Source organism: Rhinatrema bivittatum, chromosome 7, assembly GCF_901001135.1.
Source record: "Rhinatrema bivittatum chromosome 7, aRhiBiv1.1, whole genome shotgun sequence".
NCBI lineage: Eukaryota > Metazoa > Chordata > Amphibia > Gymnophiona > Rhinatrematidae > Rhinatrema > Rhinatrema bivittatum.
Window position 1 is genome coordinate 5830135 of NC_042621.1, and position 12358 is coordinate 5842492.

Here is a 12358-nt window from a genome sequence, read left to right on the forward strand (position 1 = left end):
AGAGCTGAAGTGATCACCACCAAAAATATGACCTTCCATATCAGGTACTTTAGGCCACAGGAGCCCAGCAACTCAAAGGGAGCTTTCATTAGCTGGGCTAAAACCACGAAGTCTCAGGACACTGTGGGAGGCTATAGGGGAGGCTTTAACTGAAGCAGATTAGGCATACATCGTACAACTATAGGCTATACAGTGATAAGCTTACCTTCGATACCATGGGGTATGTGCCAATCAAACTCAGGTGAACCCTAACAGACCAGTCTCTGAGAGGTGTAGAAGTTAGTCAAGCACCTTTGTATGAAGCAGGAGAAGGGATCTAGGGCCTCTTGCTCACACCACACTGAAAACCTCCTCCACTTCACTGCATAGGACTTTCTAGTGGAAGGCTTTCTGGAAGCCATCAGGACCCAAGACACACCTTCCGAGAGATCAAGCAGTTGAAGGATCAGCCTCTCAACATGCAGACAGTAAGTGACAGAACCTGGAATGTGGGTTGCTGCGACTGGCCACAATCCTGGGTGTTGAGATATGGGGAAGTCCCCGGTCTGATCAGTTTCCTGATGTACATCTCTTGAAGGAGTGGAAACCAGACCTGTCTTGCCAATGAGGGGCTATGAGGATCATAGTCCCTTTGTCCTCGCAAAGCTTCAAAGTCTTGAACACTAGTGGAGTTGGAGGATATGAACGCAAGAGGCCGTCGCCCCAATAACAAGCAAAGGTGTCCAATGCAGGCTTGCTGTGTGATCTGTACAAGGAACAGAACTGAGGAACCTTCATGCTCTAATGTGCAGCGAACAGATCCACTTCCAGTCTTCCCCACAGACAGAAGATCCAATTCTCCACCCCTTGGTTCATTCATGGGGGTCGAAAAGAAAGTCTATCTGCTGTCATGTTCTCCTTTCCAGATAGATATGTGGTCTTGAACACCATCCCCTGGGAGAGGGCCCATGACCAAATATGAACTTCTTCCAGACACAGGAGGTATGAGTCCATGCCTCCCTGTTTGTTCACATACTACATGGCCACTTGGTTGTCTGTTTGATTTAACACATTTTTATTGGAGCCTGGAGCATCAGGAAGTTGATTTGACATAGCTATTCCCGGACGAACCAAAGACTCTGGATGCTGACCCCATCTACATGAGCTCCCCAATCCAAGGTGAATGCATCCATAGTTAGGAGGATTTAAACCCGAGGACTTTGGAAGGAAACCTCCCCATTCCAGAGTGGAATAGTCCTGCCACCAGGACAAGGAGTTTCAGAGGGATGGGGTGACTCGGATGCTGAGTAGCTTGGCACCATTAGGACCGTAGCGTCCACTGGACTCTTCGCGTGTGCAAGCATGCCCTGGGAGTGACATGTATTGTTGTGGCCATATGGTCCAACAACCTCAACATGTGCCAGGCTGAGACCTGCTAGCTCACTTGAATCTCTGCTGCAATGGACATCAAGATGATGGCTCTCGAGCGTGGCAGGAAGGCCTTGGCCTAAGCCATGTCTAGCAGGGCTCTGATGAAGTCCAATTGTGGTGACAGGCTGAGATGGGACTTGGAGAGTTGGTGACAAACCCTAGTGACCCTAGCACATGGAAGGTCAAATGCATAGACTCCATGGCCCCTGCCCGAGAGGTATTCTTGACTACCCAATCATCCAGGTATGGGAAACCATGGACTCCTGGTCTGCACAGGTGCACCGCTACCATGGCAAGGCATTTTGTGAAGACACATGGGGGTTGATGTTAGCCCAAACAGCAACATACGATACTGGAAGTGCTGATTTCTCACCAGAAATTGGAGATACTTCTGGTGACCATGGAAGATCTCGATGTGGGTGAACGAGTCCTTTAGAACGAGGGTGTATAGCCAGTCCCCTTTTAGCAACAAAGAGATCAAGGTGCCCAGGGAAACCATCTTGCACTTTTCCTTTTGGAGAAACTTGTTCAAAGCCCTTAGGTCTAAGATGAGACAAAGTATTCCTATTTTCTTTGGAATCAGGAAGTACCAGGAGCAGAATCCCCTCCCTCTACCCTAGTGGGTTGGGCTCAACCACTCTGGCCATTAAGAGGGAGGATAGTTCCATGAAAAGTATTTCCTGATGTACTACCAGCCCTGATAGAGACTTGAGGCAATTTGGAGAGATACTCAAAAGGTTCATTTTGTACCCTCCACTGATGATAGATAGAACCCATTGACTAGAGGTTACAAGGGGCCCACTTGTTTGCATAGAACTGTAGCCTCCCCCCTACCAGGGGATCCAATGTCTTGGGTACAGTGGACATGGCTATGTTCCCTACGATCTAGTCAAAACCCTGTCCCAGGAATTGACCGGGACGTCTGCTGGGGCTTCAGGGCCATCTGCTACCTGGGACTGCTGCGAGGAGCCTGTTGCTGACTGGGTCAAGGCGACGGAGGATAGTATTTCCTCAGGCAGAAGAAAGGCCTCCTATGGCCCAACCTTGAAGACCTCCTAACAGAGGATAGTGGATCCTGGATGCCAGTGGAAAATGCTGAAATGTTGCATGGTGTTCATGCATTTGAGCCACTGCATCTTTCATTCTACCCCTGAAGATATTCTCTCCAGTGCACAACATAACAGAGATTCTGTCCTGCACTTCTTGGAGATCAGATGCCCTCACCACAGTCATGAGAGTCTGCAGGCACCAATTCCAGCCACAGAGACCCTCAATGCCATTTTGAAATCATCATAGGTCACTCAGACCCTGTGTTTTCCGCACAAAAGGCCCTTTCGCATCATTGACTCGAGGGTGTCCTGCTGCTGCTGAGGCAGTTGCTCAGCCACCCTCTGCACTGTTTCAGAATGTCCCACATATACTTGCTCATGTAGAATTGGTAGGTCGCTATGTGGGCAATTAGCATGGTGCCTTGAAACACTTTCTTCCAAGAGCATCCATGGCCCTCTGATCCTTCCCTGGGGGCACTGAGGAATGGGTCCAAGTGTGATTGGCCATTTTGAGAGTGGATTTGACAACCACAGACTGGTGTGGTAGCTGATGCTTGTCGAATCAGAGAGCCTTTTGGACAAGATAAACCGCATCCACCTTCCTGTTGACAGGAAGAACAGAGAGGGGGTGTTCCGATATTCTCAACAGTAACTTCATAAGGATCTCATGCACTGAGATGGCCACAATCTCCTTGGGAGCTCCACAAACTGGAGGATGTCCAACATTTTGTGATGGGTATCTTCTTCCGTTTGCAACTGAAACTGGATGGTCTCCACCATCTCCCAGACAAATCCTGTGAAGGAGAGGTCTTCCGGAGGAGACAGTTTTGAAGTAAGACCAATGCATCATTGGAGACACTGAAGGTGCGTTTCCCCAGGGTCATTGGGGCCCTCATTCTCCATGCCCAACGGAGAGGGACAAGGCCCTGGGCGCTCTGCCTCCAGTCAATGGTATGGATACCGGTTTTGCTGGCTGTGGGGTCTCAGGCTCCAGTGCTGGTGCAGGCTCCAGATGAGCTTTCTCCTCTGAGGAGCCATGAACCAGTACCGGATCGGTCAGTGGCGTCTCTGATATCCCGGACAGCAGTGCCACACTGGGAACCAACACTGGCTGTAAGTAAGGCACCAATGAGCGCATTCAGGGATTCCAACAGTGGCTTGAGGAGGTATAGCAGAGTTACTTACCTATAACAGGTGTTCTCACAGGACAGCAGGATGTTAGTCCTCACATATGGGGTGACCTCATCAGGATAGAGCCCAATCACGGAACACTTTTGTCAAAGTTTCTAGAACTTTGACTGGCACCTACTGGGCATGCCCAGCATGGCACTAACCCTGCATCCAGCCGGGGTCCCCCTTCAGTCTCGTGTATGGTAAGAAGTACGTGCGAAAAAATAAAACAAATGGCAAGCAAACCCAACTCCGCGGGGTGGCGGGCCGGTTTCGTGAGGACTAACATCCTGCTGTCCTGTGAGAACACCTGTTACAGGTAAGCAACTCTGCTTTCTCACAGGACAAGCAGGATGGTGGTCGTCACATATGGGTGAATAGCGAGCTGAGGATGCCTGAGCAATGCACCAAATGCACCCAAAGACGTGCAACAGGCACAACAACAGAGGTGGATTTGGGTAGGAGGGCATCCTGAAAACCCTGAACGGTCGCTGGTAGGTTGTTGGGTGGTTAAGCTGAGAATAAGTTTCGTAGGATAGACTGGCCAGAAATGGAATCTTGTCTGCCAGCCTTATCCAAGCAATAGTGGGCTGCGAAGGTATGGAGAAAGCTCCAGGTCGCAGCCTTACATATATCAACAAGTGGCACTGAACGAAGATGTGCCACTGAGGTTGCCACGGCCCTAACAGAGTGTGCTTTCACACAGTCTTGTAGCGGAATGCCTGCTTGCTGGTAGCAAAAGGAGATACAGTCCATCAACCAGGAGGAAAGGGTCTGTTTTCCCACTGGATTTCCCAATTTGATGTTATCGAAAGAAACAAATAATTGAGTGGACTTTCTGTGGGCTGACGTGCACTCCAGATAAAAGGCTAGGGCACGTTTGCAGTCCAGGGAATGTAGAGCCTTTTCTCCTGGGTTTGAATGGGGCTTTGGGAAGAAAGTAGGCAAGATGATGGATTCATTAAGATGAAATTCCGAAACTATCTTTGGTAAAAACTTAGGGTGTGTACGGAGAACCACTCTCTCATGTAGAATTTTAGTGTAAGGCGGGTAGGTGACTAATGCCTTTAATTCACTTACGAGCGGATGTTATAGCGAGAAGAAAAATTACTTTCCAGGTGAGATAGCGGAGATCACAGGAGTGGAGAGGCTCGAACGGAGGTTTCACGAGCCGCCCTAAGACCAAGTTAAGGTCCCAAGCGGGCGCCGGAGGGCGCAATGGAGGTTTCAGGTGGAGCAACCTCTCATGAAATGTGTGACTAAGGGCTGTGTTGAAATAGAGACATCTCCTACTCCATTGTGGAAGGCGGCTACCGCATTGACATGCACTCTTATAGAGGAAGTTTTGAGGCCTGATTCTGACAGATGCCAGAGATAGTCCAGAAACTTCGCAGTGGAACAGGTGAAGGTGTCTATGGACATGGACGTGCACCAGACCGTAAACCTTTTCCACTTGGAACAATAAGAGCGTCTCTTGGAAGGCTTTCATGAAGCTACCAAGACTCGGGATACAGACTCTGAAAGGTTAAGGGGTTGAAGTATTAACCTTTCAACATCCAGGCCGTCAGCGATAGAGCCTGGAGGTTGGGGTGGCGTAGGCACCCGTCGTTCTGAGTTATCAGAAGCGGATCCTTCCCTAGAGTGATGAGCTGGCGAACTGATCCTTGAGGATTGGGAACCAGACTTGGCGTGGCCAGTGAGGGGCTATCAGAATCATTAAGCCCTTGTCCCTTTGTAACTTCACGAGAGTCTTTGATATGAATGGAAGTGGGGGGTACACACAGAGGAGACCGCTGGACCACGAGAGGGCGAAAGCGTCCCTCGGCTGTGAGTGGAGACTGCAAGTAAGTGAGCAGACGTTCTCTACTTTGCGGTTGTGGAAGGACACAAAGAGGTCTATATGTGGATACCTCCAACGTTGGAAGATTGTGTCTGCTACTGCAGAGTTGAGTGACCATTCATGCGGGTGGAAAGTCCTGCTCAACCTGTCCACCAGAACATTGTCCACGCCCGCCAAGTAGGTCGCTCTGAGGTACATCGAGTGGGAAAGAGCCCATGCCCATAATTGTGCAGCTTCCTGACACAGAAGGTAGGACCCCGATCCCCCTTGCTTGTTGATGTACCTCATCGCTTCCTGGTTGTCGGTTTGAATCAGGATTGTCTTATTTGAGAGGCATCCTGAAAGACACTGAGGGCATATCTGATTGCTCGAAGTTTCAAGAAATGTATCTGATGTTTGGGTTCCTCTGGAGACCAGGGACCCTGAGTCTGTAGGTTGTTGACATGAGCACCCCAACCTAGATTGGAGGCGTCTGTCATTAGGACAATTTGAGGCTCTGGAACCTGAAAGGGAAGGCCTTGAAGGAGGTTGGAGAGCTGCATCCACCAGGCCAGCGACAGGCGGAGCTGCTTGGTAACGTGGACAATGCTGGACATTGGCTGGTAAGCCTGAGTCCACTGGGACTTTAGAGTCCACTGCATGACTCATGGTGAGGCGTGTCACTGGAGTGACATGCACAGTGGACACCATGTGACCCAGCAAAATGAGAACATGACGAGCTGTCAAATAGTGCCGATTCTGGAGGCATTGTGTGAGGGAGGAATGTTTTTGCCTGCATGGTGTCCAAGTCGGCTCCTTGAGATGGAACTAGGCTGGACTTGGGGTAGTAGATCAGAAACCTGAGAGACAGCAACGTATGGATTGTTAGACTTAAGGAGGCTAATACATCCCTCTGAGTCGGAGCCCTTATCAGTCAATTGTCGAGATAAGGGTAGACATGGACGCCCTGACAACTCAGGTAGGCCGCAACCACTACAAGGTACTTGGTGAAGACTCGGATGATAGGCCGAACAGCAGTGCACAGTACTGAAAATGCCGGGGGTCGACCAGGAAACGAAGGAATTTGCGATGGGATGGAGTGATCAAGATGTGTGTAAACGCGTCTTGTAGATCTAGAGAGCAAAGCCAATCTCCTCTTTGTAGAAGAGGCAGTAGAGAACCCAAGGTCACCACCCTGATGTCTCCCTCCAAGTATATTTGTTTAAGGCACGCAGGTCCCTGTTCAAGAAGCAATGCGAGAAATGAGCATTGAACCATGGAAGATACGCCTGCCAAAAGCATCCAGGGACCTCTGTTCTTTCCCTGGAGATATGGAGGAATGAGGTTTAGAACGTTGTGCCTTCTTCTGGGCTGATTCTACAACCACAGAATGGTGATCCAACTGTGTTCTTTGAAACCTAGGGGCTGTCTGGACAAGGTAGGTGGCATCTGTCTTTTGGTTGACAGGTGGTGCCAAGGCTGGGTGCTCCCAATTCCTTTTTCAGCAGGTCAATTAGGATTCATGAATAGGAATAGACATGTTTTCCTTTGGGCATCAAGAAACTGGAGTACTTCCAGCATCTTGTGCCTTGAATCCTCTTCCATCTGAAGCTGAAATGGAATTCTCTCAGACATTTCTTTAATAAAATTAATAAAGGTAAGTCATCAGTATCGTGGGAAGAATCATCAGTCCAAGGATCGTAAGGTTCATCACCACCTCCCAGAGGATCTCCAGAGGGGAATAATGGTGCTATTCCCGATGGACCAAACCTAGGCATCGACGGCATCAGAGGTGGCACCGGCACCGATGGAACCGGCGATATCGATAGGTGAGTCGGTGGCAAGATCCTAGACAGCAGTATGGATATCGGTGTTTCTTCATCCTCTGATGACAAAGGTACCAGCGTGGAAGGCGGTGGACATACCGGTGTCCTCTATTCCAGCGGCAGAAGAGCACTGCTCATTGCATCCAGCCTGCCGAGTAGCGGTGCGAGCACCGTGGGAATCGGGTCGGTGACTGGGGGTGGCATCGGCACCGATGGAGGTTGAAAGCCCTGCAGTGCCTTACCGATGGCCTCTTGGATCAACCGATCCAATTCCTCAAGGACATCTGGGGCGTGGAACCCCGGCTCCGGAGTAGGAGGCAACACTAGCATAGCCGGAGGGTCCACCAGTGAAAGTGGAGTCGCGGCTCCCAGCACCAATGAAGGTGGGTAACGCCTCTGTGACCCAGTCGATGCAGAGGGCTTGCCTGGATCAGCGGACTGTCTTCCGATGATGGTGTCAACAGTTTTCACGATGTTCTCTTCGGTCCTTCTCCTGAGATGATGAGGAAGAAGTCGACACCTTTGGAGTAGTCAATGCCGGTCGAGCAGCACCCGTGTCTCGCTGCTGGCGCAAGGTCGATGGCTCCGGCTCAGACGAAGTCGAAACGGTCGATGGAGTCGGGGGTTTTGACTGAAAAAGAAACTCCATCTTTTCTGAGCGGGCCTTATGGCCCTTCGGTGTCATTTGGGCACATTTGGTGCAAGTAAGCACGTCATGGTCGGACCCCAAACACAATACACAAACCCTATGTGGGTCTGTGATGGATATTGTCCGAGGACAGTCGGGGCACAGACGAAAACCCGATGCCATGACTTCGACAAAAATTTAGCCATGGTGCAGTCGATGGCTGGTAGGCCCCGAAGGGAAAACTCGATGGGAATCGACCGCAAACGAGGGTAAAGCCTTATCTTTCGACCGCGCAACCCTGGACATCATGTGCTGCCCCCAGGCAGAGCACACATTGTTCATGGGGATCTGTCACCACCACAGTACCCGAGCACCAGGGGCAAAGCTTAAAACCAGTTGAGGACATGTTGGCACGAAATAAAAGGGACAACAAATCGAACTCGATGGTGGTGACCGGTGGGCACTGAGGATCCAGGAACGTCAATGAAAGAAAATTTACCAAAATGGAAAGAAACCTGGCTAAAACAACTAAGAGGATAAAGACTAAGGGACCCCGAGTCAATGACAGGAACTTTCTGGAAAAACAGTGAAATACCTGCAAAAAAACACAAAAGAGTGAGAGAGAGAGAAAGAGTGAGAGAGAGAGAGAGAGACTCAATTACCCACAACTACTAGGTTCTACAGAAAAAAAGAGACTGAGGGGACCCCGCATGGATGCGGGCACGCTCAGAGAGGTTCAGTCAAAGTTCTAGAAACCTTGATTATAAGTTTTCTGTGCCAGGCTCCCTCTGATGATGTCACCCATGTGTGAGGAGTGCCATCTTGCTTGTCCTCAGAGAACTCATGCAAGACAGACTTGCCAGATTATTAATTCAAAACAAGATTTTACATCTCTGAATTGTCCCAGGTCTTAATATAGAAATATTTTTTTTAATTAAAAATTGTTGCAGTTTTCATCTAAACTCACCTATTATACCAAATGAGAAGAGAGAGAGCTGCTTTCCCAGTCTATCCATGCTTTTCTGTAAAGGAGTTTTGGGTGTCTGAAAGGAAAAATACCTTTTTTTTTTTTAAACATAAAGGGGTATCTACAGATGCACTCTCTCAACTATAACACCAGTTGAGTAAACACAGTTGCTTAGCTTTATTTACCTCCTCCTTCTGCATCATTTTAAACACCTCCCCAAACTGTGACTGCTCACCAACTCCAACAACAATGCCCTGAAAGTAAAAAATCAGAAACATGATTTTGTTCCCGGGTGAACGGTGGATTTTGTGCCTAAAAGTGCATTTGTTTATTACATGCTGTGTGTGTGGGTTTTTTGTTTTTGTGTTGGTTTTTTTTTTAAGAGCAGACTTGCCTTTCCCTTGCCATAGCGCACCAGTGTCCCCATGAATACGATGTTACTGAGCGTAGTGATATCTCCAACATCTGGTAAGGGTTCATCAGTCTTGCAGCAAGGTTCCGTTTCACCAGTAAAGCTGGACTCATCCACAAGGAGGTCTGTAGTCTAAAACCAAATCAAAAAGAATTTTTCTAGTCTTTATCAAAGGATGTTATCCTTATGACCGACAATCCAGCCCGTCCCAACAAAAAACCTTAGTTCTCTACAGAACTGAAAAAGCTCAAACAAGACCTGCAACATAAAGAACAACGCTGGCGTAAGGACCTCTCCCCAACCTCCCAGGCCGCTTATAAAACCGCTATGAACCTTTACAGGATCACCATTCTACGTACTAAGAGATTTTTACGCCAAAAAAATTCACAGCTTTATGTATGACCCTAAGACTCTTTTTTCATATGTAGCAACCCTCACTACTCCTGTTCCTCCAATCATCCCAAAAGCAGCAGCCCAAAACAAATCTACGGAATTGGCTTTATTCTTCAATAACAAAATCAAGAATTTACTCACTACTATAACCTCAATCATCCAGCCTCCTCATGCCCTAAACCCTTCCCCAGCTACCCATAAACCGACTCTAGAATCATTTGAACTCACTTCCTCACTGGAGATCGAATCTATAATCAAGAAAATGAAGCCTTCGCCACATCCAACAGACCAAATACCTACCAATCTCTTACTTACTATCCCTAACACCATAGCCAAACCCCTGGCCGACATCATAAATTGCTCCCTCACGCAAGGATCGGTCCCAGACTCATTAAAAACTGCTTCACTGAAACCCTTACTAAAAAAACCTAACTTGGATCCAGCCAACCCGGCTAACTTCCACCCCATTGCCAACTTACCATTTATTGCCAAGCTAATGGAAAAACTGGTTAACAACCGACTCATAGATTACCTTGACTCCCATAACATTCTTTACCCATCTCAATTCGGTTTCCAGAAACGCTTAAACACGGAATCACTCTTACTCTCGTTAACAGACAAAATTCTGATGGGTCTTGACAAAGGCCAATCCTACCTTCTGGCTCTTCTCGACATTTCAGCAGCGTTTGACACAGTAAATCATTCAATCCTCATCAACAGTCTAGCGGAAATCGGCATCACAGGATCTGCACTCATCTGGTTCAAATCCTTCCTCAACAGGAGGCACTACAAAGTTAGAATAAATGATAAAGAATCCCACCCCGTCCACTCCAATCAAGGAGTTCCCTAAGGTTCCTCTTTATCCCCAACTCTGTTTAATATTTATCTGCGACTCCTATGCCAACTACTAGAAAGTCTCAACCTTACCCACTTTATTTACGCTATGTGCAGATCTTAATCTGCATCACGGACCCCCTCTCCAGCACCCTAAACTGGAACAGCTGCCTTCACTCCATCAACCTCCTACTCTCTAGTCTCAATCTGGTTCTTAATATGTCCAAAACTGAACTCATCATCTCTCCTAATGACAATAACCCCCTCGTCTGCAACCCAATCTTACCTTCAGCAAGCCAGGTGAGAGACCTCGGTGCTATTCTGGACAACAGAATGAACTTCAAAAAGGAATGCTTTTATAAGCTACATGTTTTAAAACAGTTAAGACCTCTCCTTCTTTCATGACTACCGTTCAGTCCTCCAAGCCATACTGTTTTCAAAGATTGACTACTGCAATGCGCTACTGCTCGGCCTCCCCTCCTCCACAACTAAACCTCTACAGATGCTACAAAACGCCGTAGCCAGGATCCTCACAAATTCTCGTCGTAAGGACCACATCACACCGATACTTAAAAACCTACACTGGCTTTCCATCCATTATAGAATACTGTTCAAGACCTTGACCATCATCCACAAAACCATCTACCATCATTCCTCACTCCAACTCTCAATCCCACTCGAATACTATACTTCCACTAGGCCGATAAGATCAGCATACAAAGGAACTCTCCAGGCGCCTCCACACAAATCCTTCATCCACAATTCCTTTCAAAAACGAACACTGTCATCTGCCGGACCACATCTATGGAATACACTATCCCCAGATCTTCGCCAGGAACAATGTCTTCTCTCCTTTAGAAAGAAACTGAAAACTTGGCTGTTTTCTCAAGCCTTCCCCTGATGAGACACTCCCCAACTAGCAATGACTCTTACACCCCCCCATCACCTTCCCTCCTCGCCTCGAGCCTATAACCCCCGCCTGCCACTGCCCCTCCTCTAGCCCTTGTAGTCTCCCCGGTATGATGCCCCCTCCACCTCCTATCTAAAGGATCCTTTAAGATCGAATCACTTAGTTAATTTAGCCGCTAAATTAGCCTCCGTGCTAATCAATTGTTTTAGTTGCCTGTTCGCATCTCTGTTAGAAGCGTTATGTTAAACTAATTCTTTTTCTTTTCTTTCCATTGTCCTGAATTGTACTCCCTGTTCATAGAAAGATAGAAATGACGGCAGAAGAAGACCAATCGGCCCATCCAGTCTGCCCAGCAAGCTTCACACTTCTTTTTTCTCATACTTATCTGTTTCTCTTGGCTCTTAGTAAGCTTTGGTTCTGTTTCCCTTTCACCCCCACCATTAATGTAGAGAGCAGTGATGGAGCTGCATCCAAGTGAAATATCAAGCTTGATTAGTTAGAGGTAGTAACCGCCACAATAAGCAAGCTACACCCATGCTTATTTGTTTACCCAGACTATGTTATTCAGCCCTTATTGGTTGTTTTTCTTCTCCCCTGCCATTGAAGCAGAGAGCTATACTGGATATGCGTGAAGTATCAGTTTTTCTTCTCCCCTGCCGTTGAAGCAGAGAGCTATGCTGGATATGCATTGAAAGTGAAGCATCAGGCTTATTTGGTTTGGGGTAGCAACCGCCGCAACAAGCCAGCCACTCCCCGCTTTGTGAGTGCAAATCCTTTTTTCCACATTTCCTCTTGCCGTTGAAGCTTAGAGCGATGTTGGAGTCGCAGTAACCGTGTGTATGTTTATTGAATAAGGGTATTATCCCCAGGCAGTAGCCATCATTCTGGCGAACTACCCACTCTTCATTGACGTCATTGTAACTTTCTTTCTTCTAATTAT

At 47.9% G+C, this 12358-nt stretch overlaps 1 protein-coding gene across 2 annotated transcripts in view; it reads right to left on the minus strand.

The window, feature by feature from the left end:
- Positions 1-12358, minus strand: part of ATP2C2 (ATPase secretory pathway Ca2+ transporting 2) — a 238739-nt gene that overhangs the window by 116529 nt on the left and 109852 nt on the right. For both annotated transcript variants that reach the window (XM_029608098.1, XM_029608099.1), the window contains exons 8-10: positions 9264-9413; positions 9055-9123; positions 8870-8945 (exon numbers count right to left, since the gene is read on the minus strand). In XM_029608098.1, coding sequence (XP_029463958.1) covers positions 8870-8945; positions 9055-9123; positions 9264-9413 — 295 coding nt within the window. The remainder of the gene's footprint in view (positions 1-8869; positions 8946-9054; positions 9124-9263; positions 9414-12358) is intronic.